General features: G+C 46.4%; 2 protein-coding genes across 2 annotated transcripts in view; one reads left to right on the forward strand and one right to left on the reverse strand.

Moving 5' to 3' along the window:
- CTNNA1 (catenin alpha 1) overlaps positions 1-15,944 on the reverse strand; it is a 121,517-nt gene that overhangs the window by 46,127 nt on the left and 59,446 nt on the right. The window contains exon 8 of the mRNA XM_059860336.1: positions 721-801. Coding sequence (XP_059716319.1) covers positions 721-801 — 81 coding nt within the window. The remainder of the gene's footprint in view (positions 1-720; positions 802-15,944) is intronic.
- LRRTM2 (leucine rich repeat transmembrane neuronal 2) lies at positions 8,752-10,489 on the forward strand. The gene has a single exon (XM_059860333.1). It carries the CDS (start codon positions 8,879-8,881, stop codon positions 10,394-10,396), a length of 1,518 nt encoding a protein of 505 aa, XP_059716316.1. The 5' UTR covers positions 8,752-8,878; the 3' UTR covers positions 10,397-10,489.

Here is a 15,944-nt window from a genome sequence, read left to right on the forward strand (position 1 = left end):
TCCCTCTTACTGTACTGATACGTACAGCTTAAACTACTTTTGTCATTGATCCTTTTTCCTTTGTGTGACCAAGGCTTTCCCTGCACTAAGTCTTGTCTACACACTTCTTGCTTCAATTTAAATGAAATCTCCTTTAAAAATGGATTAGTTATAGAAGTGCAAGTCACCAGTTTGGCCACAAATATTGATTTAGCAGCTCATATTGGTTTTGTCTGAGTAAATTTGCTGCTTTCCCTCAGCTGATTAAACAACACACTGATTTAACTTTTTTATTTTTCTGCTAGAATAAAAACATTTTTCAACAAACCTGATCCATATTCTCACTTACTCAAAAATGGGAATATATTGCTTTAAAACCAAACAGACAAAAAGCTGATGCTACATAAATACAGTTCTCAAATAAAACAGGTTGAAATGAACACCACCAGGACTATAAAATATCACTGATTGTCTTCAAAGTCCATCAAGTAAAAGTTGTTTTTTGGGGGGCTTCCGTTGGGTTTTTTCATCTCTCTTGCCAAGAGGATGACTGAGACTCCAACATCTGTATCACACAGTGAACAGGGAATTACATTCCCACCCCATGCTTCCCACTGGAAGCTTCTGGCCTGTAATTCACTGAAGACAGGCCAGCAAACCCACTGCCACTAGGAACAAATGCCCAGCAGGCAGCACTGCACTCCTGTGTCTCAGCCAGCACCACCTCTGACCATTCCTCACCTGCCTGCGCAGGTCTCTGGTCTTCTTGGTCATTTTATCAATGGCAGAGTTCAGGGCATCACTTCTTTCCTTGCGGCCAGCCTGGAACACAGCAGACAAAGAGGTGAACAGGTATTCAGTTAATACCAGTTGTTATTCATTTCAAGTATATGGTAAGCTTCTGTTTCTAGTTTTGAGGTTTGGGGAGTGAATCTGCACATGGGCAGTAGAGTCTCCACCTCCCCAATAAGGCAGTCACTGCTCCCTGCACACCCCAGCCCAGGGATCACACAACACTGCTCCTGAGCAGGCAGTCAAAAGCCCAGAATCAAAAGTCAAATCCTTCTACACCATTTGTTATGTAAGGAATTCAAAGGGAGTGAAATTTCAAGTGAGTCTCCAGGCCCACCCATGGGGAGCAGCCAAGGTTTGATCCTGCACGTTTCGCCTGAGCCCTGTTGTTAGAGAGGCCAAAGGGCCAAGCAGCAGGGGCAGCTTCCCTTTTCCATCAGACACTGGGTCAAAACTATCCTCATCTCTAACAAATTAAGAGTCAGATAAGACAGTGGTGGTGGTCTGCTTTTGCTGAGAGATTTTTCTCTTTAATATAGCTTATATTAGGGTTTCAAAACACACTTTATTCAACCACAATCCAATTTCTGAAGTCCTAAGCCACAATCAATATAATTATCCAGTTGAGAAGAAAAACCATTTAGCAGTGCTGCAGTGAGTATATGCCAGGTATCAATTCTCCAGGTGACAGGCTGGTGTGAAATATCTGGATGAACAGCCTTGAATCTAAAACATCAAGTCCACTCTACAGCAGAAATAAAAAATGGGGGGGAGGGAGTTAGGATGTTGTAATGTCATTATAGTGTAATGAATTATTGAAGATTTGTCACCACCATGATCAAGTTATTTGATTCTCATCACAAAAGGTAACTGAAAAGTGACTGGAGCTAAATCCAGGAGCTTGTTGTGACACTGCCAAGCCTGGAGCAGCCCCAGCACTGGCCCCCTCTTTGCTCTACTTTCAAAAATCAAAGCTGAAGGCTCTAAATAAAGTGAAGATTAATTCACTGATTTACCCAACACTTTGCTGCTGCCCTGCTCGGGGGATAGGATGGACAAGACTCCCTGAGCAATGGCTCTGCCCCTGGCATGCTGGTGGCAGCAGGCAGGGCTGGCACCTGCAGGGGACAGGGGGACAGTGACCCCAGAAGCTGCCACCAGGCACTGCCCCAGCCACAAGCTGCTCCAAGACACCAACCTGCAGTGGCTGCTGCTCCACCCCTGTTTACCCACGGCAACATGATCATTTTACTGAACCCACAGCACACCCCCCACACACTGGGTTTTTTTCCCAGGAATATGTTTGGATCTAAGCTATATGCTCATCTATTATGCAGAAAGCCAAACATTCAGCTGTTCCAAGAAGTGCCATTTTACTTCTCCCCGGGTGCTCCCACATTACCATTTTAACAAGAAGGAGGAGCAGGGATTTGAGGCAATACCACCCATCAGTTCCACTTTGCTGTCCCTGGCTTCACAGCCCACGGCCTCGGTGCACAGCACCAGATGCCTTTTGGATGAGAGGAAAACCAAGAGATGGCCTTCACTAATGGACCACTATGCAAAACACCCCAACAAAGCACATTAAAGCCTGAGCAGCACTGATTTCTCACTGCTGATCCATTCCTATGAAACGACACCACGTCCTAGCACAGAAAGAGCTGTAGAATCCAACCCCACTAGGTTTTAGGAAGGCAGCTCCAGTTTATTTCCACCTTGCTGCTATGCATAAGTTTTAGTACAGAAGCTTGTCAAGAGCATGACCAGAATTTACTTCAGAAGGCTGCAGGATAAAGCACCCTGCTAATTTAGCTCTGGTGATTTATCACACAGAGTCACTAATTGGGATCCTTTATTAGGGCTGAGTGGGGGCAGAGCAGGACAGACCCAGGACACCTCAGTGGATACACACACCCTGCTGCCACTGACATCTTAAACCATCACAGTCAATTCCAACCATGGTCCTGGAGACAATAATGGCAAGTCTTGCCCAGCTGAAGTTTCCTGACCTTTTTTCCCCCCTGCATAATAAACACTGTGGTGCCAAATAAACCCCATTAGGACCTGGTAGAACACATGAAGACCTGCTCAGCCCATGGCAGCAGAAACCCTCGTGGGCACAGAAACATGCTGAGGATCAGCCCTGACCACAGCACTGTCACTTTGTCCAGGCTGCCACACAAGTCGGGAATTTTACCCATTGGTTCCCCCCTACAGTTCAGAAGTCCTGTTTGAGCTGAGCTTCCTCTCTCAACTGATAAATTGTGTTTTAAAGGCTCCAAGTGCCAGTTTAGCTCTTCTGGGTGATTTGTTCCACTAACCAATTAGTCTGACCATTAAAAACTGGTCCTCATGTCTAGTGTGAACCTTCACTGAGGAGCCAGCTAATGACCCAGCAGCACAAGGCAGCAGCCAGCAGCTCCTGCTATCCATGGGATTAGGAGGACTCACAAGAGTGAAGCCCAAATATTCAGATTTCTAATAGGATTTTTAGATATTCAGCACAAAACTCTGCTGAGGGAATCACAAACCCTGCAGCCAGCGAGCAGCTAATAGATTGAGTAGATTTAATAGGGTCATGATGACCATGTCAATCATTTTGCAGTATGATATCCCAACTCTGACCAGTATAATGGATAATAAATTTAGCAATGGTGCAAATTTACTTTAATTTAAATCAGATCTTTATCAAAGAGGATAGAATTGATGTTTAAAATTGCTCGTTACTCCCCCTTCCTCCATCTCTGCTCTTCCCCCACCATTGCTGCTCCCCTTGCAGAGCTCCACAAACATTCCCTGTCACATCCCTGCGGTCCCAGCTCACACCACCATCCCCAGAGGGGAGTCTTTTAATGCTCAAAGCAAAGAAAGAGGATTTGTACACAGGGTGGGGAGCAGAATCACCATTTCTGTCACAAAGCCTTCCTGCTGTAGGTGTGTCATCTGAATTCAGACAAGCAAAAGACAGACCCAAGCTTTTCCTACAGCTATGGAGGTTAAAATCTAATTTATGGAGGTACAGGAGCATGGTGGTGGCAGTGCATTCCACCAGGATCAAGAGAGCACGTCCTGTAACCAGCTACTCAAAGATATGTTTTTGTAGCTAAATATCACAAACATCTGCTGTTAATCTTAAAGGTTCATCATCACTTTGGGTTAAGCTGAGCCCACAGAGGTATTGAGGGAGACAGTACCTCCTGCTCAGCACCACCTCACACCATCCCTGCAGAACCCACCATCCCCCCTCCCCAAATCAGCATCCAGATAAAAGCCAGGACACCACTGCTGAGAGCCACCACTGTCCCACCTCCACCCCCCACACAACCACCAAAAAGGATGGCTGGCAGAGAGGTTTCTGCTTCAGGTGTCTGGGAATTGACTCCTGGGCCGTCAGTACAGCAGGCAGCATCCTGGTTAATGATGGGGGCTGAGTAAATTGCAAGTGAGTGCTTGGCACACCTTCCTGTGAGCAGGCAGTGTGTCACTGTGTGTCATGGTGTGTCACTCTGCCACCTCTGAGCTCTGCAGCCAGGGGACACTGGACATCAGTGCTCGGCTGCATTTTGTCCCACGCTTGGTTTTGCCCTGCCACCCAGGCTAATTCCGTGACTACAGGATAAGCATGCACAGCCCTCCATCACTCTGACAGCAGGGCTGCCAACCAATTCCAGCTGGAACAGGATCCAGGGCCAGGCAGTGTGAGCGCTGAGGTGTGACCCACACCAGTTCCAGCAGTGTTTTCACATCCAAGTGCAGGAGGCAGGACTGTGCCCTGGTTTGCTGCAGAAGGAGTCTCCCACAGCCAGCCACAGCTCAGCCCAGCAAACGGGCTGCAGGGCATCGTCTGGGCTTCAGCAAGAACCTGAGTGACAATGAAGCTGCCTGCACTGTCCCCCTGCCCAGCTGGCCATGCCACAGCACTGCCACCCTGACATCCCTCCCCACGGACAGGCTGCACCACGGAGAGGGGAAGGGGGGCTCCTGCACTCACCCTGGTACAAGGAGGAACTACAACTGGTGCCAGGTGCAGAGAGCCAGACAGGGAGGTGACAGCCACCACGCTATGCCACCACACGTGCCCTTTGCTCCTATGAAGACAAGGACACCCAACCTTCAGTGCCCATCCCTCCCACTGCCCTGCCCCAAAGGACTCTGCAGCTGGCCTGAAGCCCTGGGCACATCTCTGCTGCTGAGTCACCTTCAACATGCCTCTGTCCCGTGTGTCCCCTCCTAGGGCTCAGTGCTTCCACGGCAGCAAATCCAAGTGACAGAGTGCACATGGTGACACTCCAGCCACACGCCCCTGCTCACCTCCTGCCTCACAGCCCTGTGACACAGCACAAGCACAACCTTCTGGCCAAAAAGCAGCAAATCCTCCATTGGTCCCCGAGGTGCTAACACCCAACAACAATTCCCACGGCCACTCCTGCAGGCAGAAGGGTGAGCTGGCAGTGCCACACACGGGCTGCAGTCTCACCTGCAGCTCCAGGGCTTGCACCCTCCAGGCCCCCAGCACAGCAAAGTCATGCAGCCCCCACATCTCCATCCAGTAAAATTAGCTTGTATGTTGTTCTTAATACACTAGGAAGGCTTCCACAAGATGTCAGCCTAACTAAATGGCAACGCTTGCCTCAGGGTGCAATTCTACTTTCCCAGCGCAAGGGTTTAGCAGGAAAACCAGTTGTGCTGCTGCTCCAGGAGCGAGGTAGGCGAGAAGCCCTCAAAACCCTTGGTCCTAGCAAGCTTATTCCTGCCAATTTCTCTGTCCACATTGCATATGAGGGTTCAGGCTGCCATAAAGTTCCTGCTGTGGCAGAAGTGCCCAGGTGCCATCAGACATGGTTTTTCATGCAGGGCAATGAGTATCCAGGCTCAGAAGAAATGCATTTGCATGAGTTTTCTGGGGGTTTATTCCCAGTCTGTTGCACCCTGACAGCCAAGGCAGCTCCCAAGGAACAATATAAATGTTACTGCAGTGTTTCAGACTTAGAGACTGAGATGCACACTTGAGGTAATAACTGTTATTTCACAGCAAGCGCACATAAAAACATGTTTTGCTAAGAACAGCGCCCATAAAGTTCGCATTAACAGTTTCCTAAACAGGAAACTCGCTGGCAAGGTGCTAAATAGCCCTTGTTTGGTTAAGGGCCAAAGAACTGAGAGCTTCAGAAAAGGAGCAACTCACCGTGTTTGAACATTAACTCTTAACTCTGTGCCAAATTACACAATCTTAACGTGGGAGGAACCTACCAGTAGATATTGATGCAAAAAAGCAAAATGTTTCCAATGATACCTAATTTCAGTCTCCTAGTAAGAGGGAAAGAGCTGACAGTTGACCTCAAATTATACCCTTTGGAATGCTGCTGTTAAATGTTATGGTAACATATTGAAATGTTATCAGAATTAAAACCAACACCTCGAATCAGGGTGCTGCACAGAGCTGCTCCAAGAACCCTCTGCAGGTGCTGCAGAGCCGACGTTCCGCTGGACAGGTGGAGCTGAGCCTGAGCTCTTTGTACCCTGAACATTAAACAAGAAGAACCTCTTTAAATAGGTTTATGTAATTTCTTTGCATGGATTTCTTTCACACCGGAGCAAATGTGAAAGCATTTACTATGGCAGAGTAGTTTAAGAAATTTATCTAACATTTCCTAATTTGCTTAATCATTAAAAAATGTTCCTTTCCTGATGGGTTCAGGGTAGGGTTTATTTGTTTTGCTTTAGCTTTTTTCAGTTTTTTGAGATTTTGTTCTTGTGCATTCAACATTCTCCATCCCTTTACTTTCCACTCAGTGCTGTCCTTGAGTCTTGCCCATCCCAGAAAGGAAGCACCAGAGGCAGTGTCACCATTACACCGCAGGACAGCCAAGGGAGAAGCAGCCAGAGAACAGCAGGTCTTGGTTTAAGCAAGGACTTCCAAGGAACCAAAGCAAGGAACCAACACTTAATAACAAAGGTAAAAAGCCATTTTATTTTAAACACTTCTTTTGACACAATTCGTCTTGCTCCATCATCATTCTCCTCAGCTCATTCCAGATCTTGGAGGTTAGAGGTGATACCTCGCTGCTACACAGCAAACATTTTCAAGTGCCTCCTCTACACTATTGCTCTGTATCTCAAGAAGAAAATTTAAAAAAAGCTTATCCAAGTTGCCTGGAGCAGGAAACCATCATCCCCCTGCTGCACCCACATCGAGCTATGACCAAAGCAGTGGCTCCAAAGGCTTTACCTGCACATGCATCCTAAAATCATATCAAAATGTAAATCGAACCTGGTCATTTACCTTTCAGTACCAGCTGTCCCAGAGAAGAGGTTGCTTTGAATAATGGGGTAATGAACCTTTAAAGCAAGCAAACAGCCCTAAGAGAGCCCACTGTCCTCCTCTGGCTGTGTGTGCATGCCCCAGCCAGAGCCCAGCAGGGCTGGAGAGCACACACAGCTCTGCAGGGACACAGCTCTGCAGCCCTAAACCCACAGGAGAACTGTTACAGACCCTCCCTGCAGCCAGGGGCTCCTGGAGGTGTGTCCCCCCTCTCTGAGGGAACACACAGCAGCAGGACATTGTGGGTGACCGCAAGGAAGCCCTCGCACCACTCTGAGCCCAGACTGGAAATGCAAATCTCACCATTTCTGCCCTGCACTCCAGGAAATAGCAAGTATAAAAGCCACCGTTTGGGAGGAGAAAATAGATTTGCTAGTTTCATAACCACACACTGTCAAGCTGGATTCCAATTAAATTTTTCCTGTGCCCTAACGCAAGCTTTGCTTTTTCCAGAAATTTCTCCTGGCTTGAAGCACTTGCCCCTGTGCCCTGCTCCAGGGCTGTACTTCCTGACACTCCTGCTCCAGCTCCAGCACTGCTCTCTGCACTTCTGCAGGGACCACAGTCGCACACAGCTGCCACACCGAGCTCTGAGCTGCCCAATCCCTCTCACCTCCATGAAAGCCGGTGCTGACCAGCATCCTCTATTCAAACTCTGTGCATTTTGCATCTAAAAGTTCCTTTCATGCAGGGAGATTTAGCAGAAAAGTGGGAGCAGGCAGCACTCGGGCACTTCCAACCACGGCTCTGCGCTGCTTTTAACCCCAGCGGAGCAGAGCCGGCGCAGACGTGGGGGAGCAGGGTGCTGCGAGTCTCTCCTGCTCCTTCTGTCGTGGGGATGAAGGACTCCTGCCGCTGGATTTTTCCCCCTCTATCAGTGGTCTTTAACATGATCACAGCATGCAGCACAATGCTTTAAAACAGCAAAGCTTCTGGAAAACCCAAACAAAAGGAACGTCACCAGGTGACGTCAGCCTATATAGAGCCCTGTGTGGTCGCAGCGCATAAGCAAATCCATTCTTGTGCCGCTTCCCTGAAAAGCTTTTCAGTAAATGCACTCATGCTACTACAGGAGCTTCTCTCAGCAATAAGCCACCCATCTGCCATCAACAAGTTAGGACTAAAGGAAGCCACAGCTGCGGAAAAGGAAAACGTGAGCTTCAATTAACCAGCTGAGCAGCCACGGAGGACGAAAAAGTGTATTAAGATTTAAAAATTGCAGACCTGTCAGAGGAGATCAAGGCAGCAATTTCAAAAGGAATATGCCAAGAGAGCATCGTGGATTTTGCACTAATATCAAAGGACACTAAACCCAGTCAATTATTCAAGGCTGTCTTACATTAGAGCCTTCCACAGACTCACGGCGTTGAGTCTCAAACTACGACTGAATGCACCCTCCAATGTACTCAAAAGAATGGGTAAGTTCCTGCGTTTCTCTGTTCCTTGTATAATGAATGACAGCTCTGCTTTAAAGGAGCAGTTAAGATGCTAAAGCTGATTGCTCTGCACTGAACCTTATGAAAAAAATGTTTTCCGATAGCGCCACTGTAACCCTCCGTAATCGAGATAAAGCCTCCTCCTAAGTGTAATGTCCAAGTATTCGGTTTGTCGTAGTAAGTTGTTTCTTGCATTTAAAATTAGCTTGTTGGAAATGCATGGCAATGTTATCTGCAGTGAAATCTTCCACCGTGATATTCCAAGTGTACTGATAAGGCTATCCTATCTTGTTGTTTTCCTAAATTATATTCTGCAGGCTTACATTTCAAGTGGCCATTAGGGGCTCGTATGCTGGCAGCACTATATGCAATGAGTATGGTTTTAAAAATGCTGCCTGCCTTGGGCATGGCTTGTCCACCAAAATGTCGCTGTGAGAAGCTGCTCTTTTACTGTGACTCTCAGGGGTTTCACTCAGTGCCAAACACCACTGAAAAGGGCTCGCTAGGTTTGTCACTGAGGCACAATTATATTTCTGAACTTGAAAGGGATCAATTTGCAAGCTTCAGTCAACTTACTTGGCTTCACTTAGATCATAATCAAATTGCAACAGTCAGAGAAGATTCTTTTCAAGGACTGTATAAACTTAAGGAATTAGTCTTAAGTTCCAACAAAATCTTTCATTTGCCAAACACAACTTTTAGCCAGCTGCTTAACCTGCAGAATTTGGACCTCTCTTTTAATCAGTTATCCTCTCTGCACCCCGAGCTCTTCTACGGCCTTCGCAAGCTACAGACCTTGCACTTGCGATCCAACTCCCTGCGGACCATCCCGGTCCGCCTGTTCTGGGACTGTCGTAGCCTGGAATTCCTGGATTTGAGCACAAACCGCTTGCGAAGTTTGGCTCGCAATGGATTTGCGGGATTAATCAAGCTGAGGGAGCTTCACCTAGAGCACAACCAGCTGACAAAGATTAATTTTGCTCACTTCCTCCGGCTGAGCAGCCTGCACACGCTCTTCTTGCAGTGGAACAAAATTAGCAACTTGACATGTGGGATGGAGTGGACCTGGGGCACCTTAACAAAGCTCGATTTGACTGGAAACGAAATCAAAGCCATTGACCTCACCGTCTTTGAAACTATGCCTAACCTTAAAACCCTCCTCATGGATAACAACAAGCTCACCACTCTGGATTCCAAGATCCTGAGCTCACTGACATCCCTCACCACCGTGGGCCTCTCCGGCAATCTCTGGGAATGCAGCCCAAAGATCTGCTCCTTGGCCACATGGTTGAGTGGCTTCCAAGGTCGGTGGGAGCACGCCATCCTCTGCCACAGCCCCGACCACACCCAGGGAGAGGATATTCTAGATGCAGTGTATGGCTTTCAGCTTTGCTGGAATTTATCGACTGTGGTTACCCCTGTGGCTACGACGTCGTACACGGCTCCAACTACCGAGTACACGAAAAGAATAAGCTCTTCTCATTTCCATGTGGGAGACAAAGAGATTCCAACTACAGCAGGCATGGTTGTTACCACCGAAGAACAGTTCCCTGAGCCAAACAATGCCATCTTCACTCAGAGGGTAATTACAGGAACAATGGCTTTATTGTTTTCTTTCTTTTTTATCATTTTTATAGTGTTCATCTCCAGGAAGTGCTGCCCTCCCACACTAAGAAGAATTAGGCAGTGCTCAATGATTCAAAACCACAGGCAGCTCCGATCCCAAACGCGGCTGCATATGGCCAATATGTCAGACCAAGGACCCTACAACGAGTACGAACCCACCCACGAAGGACCCTTCATCATCATCAATGGCTACGGACAGTGCAAGTGCCAGCAGCTGCCCTATAAAGAATGTGAAGTATAATACCTACAGCCCATCACAAAGTAAATCAGATAAGTAACCTACTTTAAAATTGTAGGGACCTACATCAGATTCTAATTTTTACAAATGTTGACATAAAGCCTAATTTTCCAAGCTACTTAATGGAAACATTGTTTATGGAGTGGTGCAGTATTTTTAAGTTTTTTAAAAAATAAATCCATAATATTTTCAGTGTTAAAGAAGCAATGATTAAATTCAACTTGCACTCCTAATGTTTAAAGTCTAAAAGAGATGCTCACCTCAAACTATGTAAAATGTTTCATGTTATGTAATTATATGACTGTGTGTAAACATTTATACCCAAGTCTCCATATTCTACTTTTTCTACTGCAAACAGTCTTAGGGGAAGGAGACTGGATATCTGTGCAGGGGTCTGTGGGGGACGTGCGCTCCGTTTGCTCCATTGCAGCTGGCTCCGGGCGCTTTAAGGGCAGCCCAGGAGGAAGATTTTCCTCCTCTGAGCTTTTCACTCCAGTAAGGGAAGGGAGGGAAAACAAAAGGAAAAAAAAAATAAAGAGCAACAAAGGTCCAAGTGGGAATTTCAGTGCAGTAGGGTGAATTTATCTGAAACAGTTTTGTTCTGTGCATGTTCATGGCTCAGCTTGCTGAAAGGGACAGCAGGCACAGAAAGGAGCAGCTCACACAGGCACACACACATGGGCACACAGCCCCGGGCAGAATGGGCACACACACACACACAAGAGCAGGATGGGCAGGACAGGCACACACAGCCCTGGGCAGGATGGGCACACACCCCTCCAGGAGCAGGACAGCCCTCTGTATGTCCCCACACTGGCACTGCAGCTTCTTTAGAGAGGCTCAGCAGGCTGGCATCAATTGGAAATATTAAGTACATTCAGTCCTCAGCTCCCTGGCTTCACTTGATGATGCTTTTCATGAATTCAGGCTAATTACTTAATGATGATGAACAAACAGCATTTCAGCACCTTTTCATGTGTAAATACCCTTAATGCAAGGTTCTCTTAATTAAAAGCAAATATCAACAGCAAGGTTAAGGAGAAGAGAGAAGGAAGAAAGGAAGGAAGGAAGAAGCCTCTCTTTGTCCCCCTGCTGCCCCCCCCAGCTGAGGCTTCCTCTGGCTGGGAAGCTATTTTCATGCACTAACTCCACTGGTTTCTCTGGAGACAGAATTAGCCCCTGTAATATAAGCTCTCACTTGTCCTCCTCTTCCAAAATTCAAGATTAAAAAAGACCCCTTCTGATAAGTTAGGAGAATATGATTAGTTTATAGAATAGTTCACTGAAAAATGTTTTGTTTCTTACTCAATATGGGACAGAATCTAAACTAGTAAGACTTTTTAAAAAATCATATATAAATATATATACACATACACCTCATTCTAAGGGGTAATTTGGTTTCTTTAGCCAGAAGTACCATATTGCTATTTATACTCTATTATGGAATTATATGTAAATATTTGCAGATCTATGCAGTGATGGTGGTACTCAGATGCCACAAGGGTGGGAGGGTGGGGGGTCTGCAAAGGATTACATTATTTTTAAGTCAACTGCTCAAATATTGTAAACATTCTAACCAAAGCTAAAAGATTCAGAGGGATGGAGAATTATTTTATATATATATATATACATGTATGTATAACTAAAAAATGTGTTGTGTCCAATGCTGCAGTGTTAAACAACTACCAGCACACCCTGACGAAGAAACGAAATTCCTCACAGTGTTGCCATACTTTGACCAAATCCATAATTACAGTATGCTAATTGTGATGTACTAAACTACCCTGCAAACTTTTTAAACAGAAAAACCACTGCACAAAAATCCGTTTGCTATTTCTCTCTGCTTTTCTCTCTGCATTACCACTTAGTGAGGTATTTAGGGTGCAATTATACAACAGTTTGATGTTTTCTTGTGAGATGAATTCGTCCAAGGCAATTATAGCAAGATAAGTAACTTCTTGTAAGTTTTGCTGGTTTTAAAGATATTAATTTGCATCATTTTATTTTACATTCAGTGCCCTTAATATAAAACCAATATTTTGTTTACTTTCCTTGACTCTGTACTTTAATGGAAGAGATGATCCAGTGAAGCCTAATGGATTTCCACAGAGATATCTCTGAACTCTTGTTACTGTTAATACTAAGATGAGTCCATTTACACCTGTTCTGGGAAATTAATTACTGCTTTTAACTGACTACAAAAAATCCTGCGGGGTAGGTGGACAAAGAGCAGATATTGTGGATGAATAAATCCCACATGAGGCAGAAGGCCAGAGCTAAACTGAGAAATACAAACCCATATTGGTCCCCAGGGGTATTTAGCTACTGTAGGAAGATTTGCTTTGCTCCTTCCCATAACTAAGTGCTCACAGCTCTCCTGAGGCCCAGGATGCTGCTCTAGGAGCAGGTGAGTGAGCACTGAGTGGGCATCACTGTCCCTCACCCTGCACTGGCTGGCAAAGGCCAGCTCCAGGAGGCTGGGGAGGAGGCACTTGGGGATGACTTCCACCTACAGCTGCAGGGTACCAGCAGAAAGTAATCACTGAGCTTGTTAATTATTCTGGCAACCAAATAATCTGGCTGTGCTGCCATCCCCAGTCAGATGTCACCACTGAACTCTGATAGCCTCAGCTGTGTCTGCAGGAAGCCATCCCAGAAACCCTGGCTGTCAGACAGTTCAAGGGGTACCACCTCAGTCTTCCACACGGGAACAAGAAGTGGCTGCTTGATGAGGAGCTGAGGTTCCTCCAGAGAAGGTGCTTTCCCAACAGCTCAGCTCTGTCCCACTCCATCTTTATGAGCTTTTAAAGATGGAGTGAGAAGAACAAAGACAGATCCTCCAGCAATGCTGCATTTAACCCTCTTCTCCATCCCTGCCACTGACAGTGATTTTCCAAGCATTAAAGCACTGTTCCAGTGCCTGTCCAAGCACACCCACCCAGGCACCCAAGCCTCCACTGGTCCTGAAGTGCTTGGCCTGCAGGCAGCAGAGCAGGAGGCCAGCAGGCACAGCCCAGCACTGCTCCCGTTCCCTCTCTGCACTCCACAGCCAGGCTCCCAAACACTGTGCTTCACATCTGCTATTTCCAAAACCATTTGTTGCCAGGTTCCAGGCATAAGCAAAGCAATTCAGCAAACATTACATTTAGGGTAACAGGTATCATAAAACTCGCCGAATGTCAAACAGCAGCAGTGAAATCAACTTGAATTCCCTGCGGAGGGACAGCGAGCACCAGGCAGAGCCACCGCTCCACACGAGGACATAGCCAGAGGCTGTTAATATTTTTTATTTTAAAGTTACTGTCTTCCATTTGCAATTGCTTGTGACTCTTCCAGGCAAGGAGGGGATTGGAATAATTGTGCTACTCAGCAGTCCCTGATTTATTTTGTTGATGGAACAAGAACCACGATAAATTGGTTTAAATTAATTGTATTTCAGTACGAGCACTGGCTGATGACAGGAGCTTGTTAACCTGCCCTCCCCAAACGCCATCTCTGCTGCACAGCCTCAGTTTGTACAGATCCTACACTGCTTACAGGTGCTTCAACACCTCCAGGCACAACCTCAGAGGTCTTTGGGTCTTTTAGAAACAGAATTTCTTGGACTGCTCTTAAGGTCCTCAACCCACCCAAAGATCACCTCCATCCTTGCTGATATCCAGGCAGCTTCCCCTGCTCCTCACCCTCGTGTCAGTGAAATGGAAACCCAGCAGCACAAGTTCAGGTTTTGACTCATTCTCCTGGAACAGGCTGAGTTAATGCTCCCAGTTAGTCTCTCTGCATTAGATCAGTGTTTAAATGCACACAAGTAAAAATGACTCGATGAAGGGTGAAATGGGTGAGTGTTCAGTCTCCAGCTGAAGTATTCCTCTGCACTGAGCTCCCGTTCCCTATCAGATGGAAACATAATGAATGCTGCTTCATTGGTGTTTGGTTTTGTTTGTTTCTCCCCCAAGCAGAAATGATCCGATTTTTCAGTGATCAGCCACTTGCAAATCTGAGCTTCTGTCCCATTACCCCTGCACAAGACAGGGGCCTATTGCTACCTTGTAAAATCAGAAACATCCTGTGGCTTTAAACCAGAAATCTGCACTACACGCTTATTTTTAATGTGTCTAAGATAATTTCTGTACTACTTTAATGGAAATAAAGTTGATTTAATTTTGTGATCTGTGTAGCTATCAAAATCCATCTGTTCAGACCTATGAAACTTACCCAGGAGCTGAATTTCATCTTTCTTATGAAGTTTTCCATAAAAATTAAACAAGTTCAGAGGGGGATACAGTATTTCTCCTCCCCCCCAAAAAGGAACAAGCAAGGAAACAACTGAAACCAAAGGCAGCAGCTCCTCCCTCCCCACACCTTCCTCCACTGCAAATGTCCCAGATGCTAAAATTGGTGCTGGGCTTTGCTTTTTAAGGCACCACCTTAGCAGGATGCTTAGAGATAATTTCAGAATCAGCTGGAAATTCAGCATTTCACATCTTGTGTAAAAATCTGCCTTGTGAGAGGCATCTAGGGAAAGGTACCAGAAGCTTTGAGAGGTATAGTCAGGCCTCAGATGGGGTGAAACAGCATTGTACACCTCTGTGTAAGCACCAAGAAGCTATGCTTGCCATTTCCCAACCACTCCTTTGTAAAGAGCCAAACAAAATCCACCCCATTTTTCTTTTTACTAATGAAAACACTAGTAAGTGAACTATTTTACCATCTGAGCAACCCAAGATTACAGATAGTCCTAGATGCATTGTGTTTAAATTATGTTTCAAGAGCCAACTTCTGGTGGGAGGGGGTGTGAGTAATGGAGTAAAACAAGTGCAGTGTACAGAAGCATTTTGTTATTAAAATTGTGTATACTGTAAACCTGAATTTGCCTCTTTCTTCCTCCCTTTTCAAGCAGAGGTGCCAAAAGCACACTCTCTCATGGTATGTTAAAAGCAGTCTGCATCCACTGTCCCAAGCAGAAGAGTCAGGTTTGGGCCATTTGCCAGAGTCACAGCAAGTCCAGCCCCTCCTCTTGTGCCACAGTGATCAAAAGACAACCTTCTGCTGTGCCACAGTGAGCAGGGCTGCAGGGGCTCTTCCCAAACCACGTGCCTCCTGACTAACAAAAACTGAATGAAAACCAAACCAAAGCCAAACTCCCAGCCCTTGAATAGCTGCATCAGGATCAGCACAGGCCTGGCCCAGCCTGGCTCTGCCCCTGGGTGTTTCCTGGGTCCCCAGGCACACCTCCAGGGTCACCTGTGGGTCACTGTGCCAGCCAGGAGCTGGCACTTCCAACGGGAACACCCTGCCAGCAGTGTAGCAAGGACAAACAGCCTGTAAGGCTCAGAGGTGTCACACAGTGAGACATCCCATCAGTTCTGAGTCACAGCCCTCCAGGAAGGGTCCCAAAACCACTCCTGGCAAAGGAAGTGTTCTTTACATGAGCTAGCACAGTCAACACAGCATTCAGAGCCACCATGCCTCAAATCACGGGAAGGATTTCTAGGTTTGAGAAGTGACAAGCTCACAGACACAGCCCAAAAGCCATGATAGAGAACTGAAC

This window comes from Haemorhous mexicanus, chromosome 15 (assembly GCF_027477595.1).
Source record: "Haemorhous mexicanus isolate bHaeMex1 chromosome 15, bHaeMex1.pri, whole genome shotgun sequence".
Taxonomy (NCBI): domain Eukaryota; kingdom Metazoa; phylum Chordata; class Aves; order Passeriformes; family Fringillidae; genus Haemorhous; species Haemorhous mexicanus.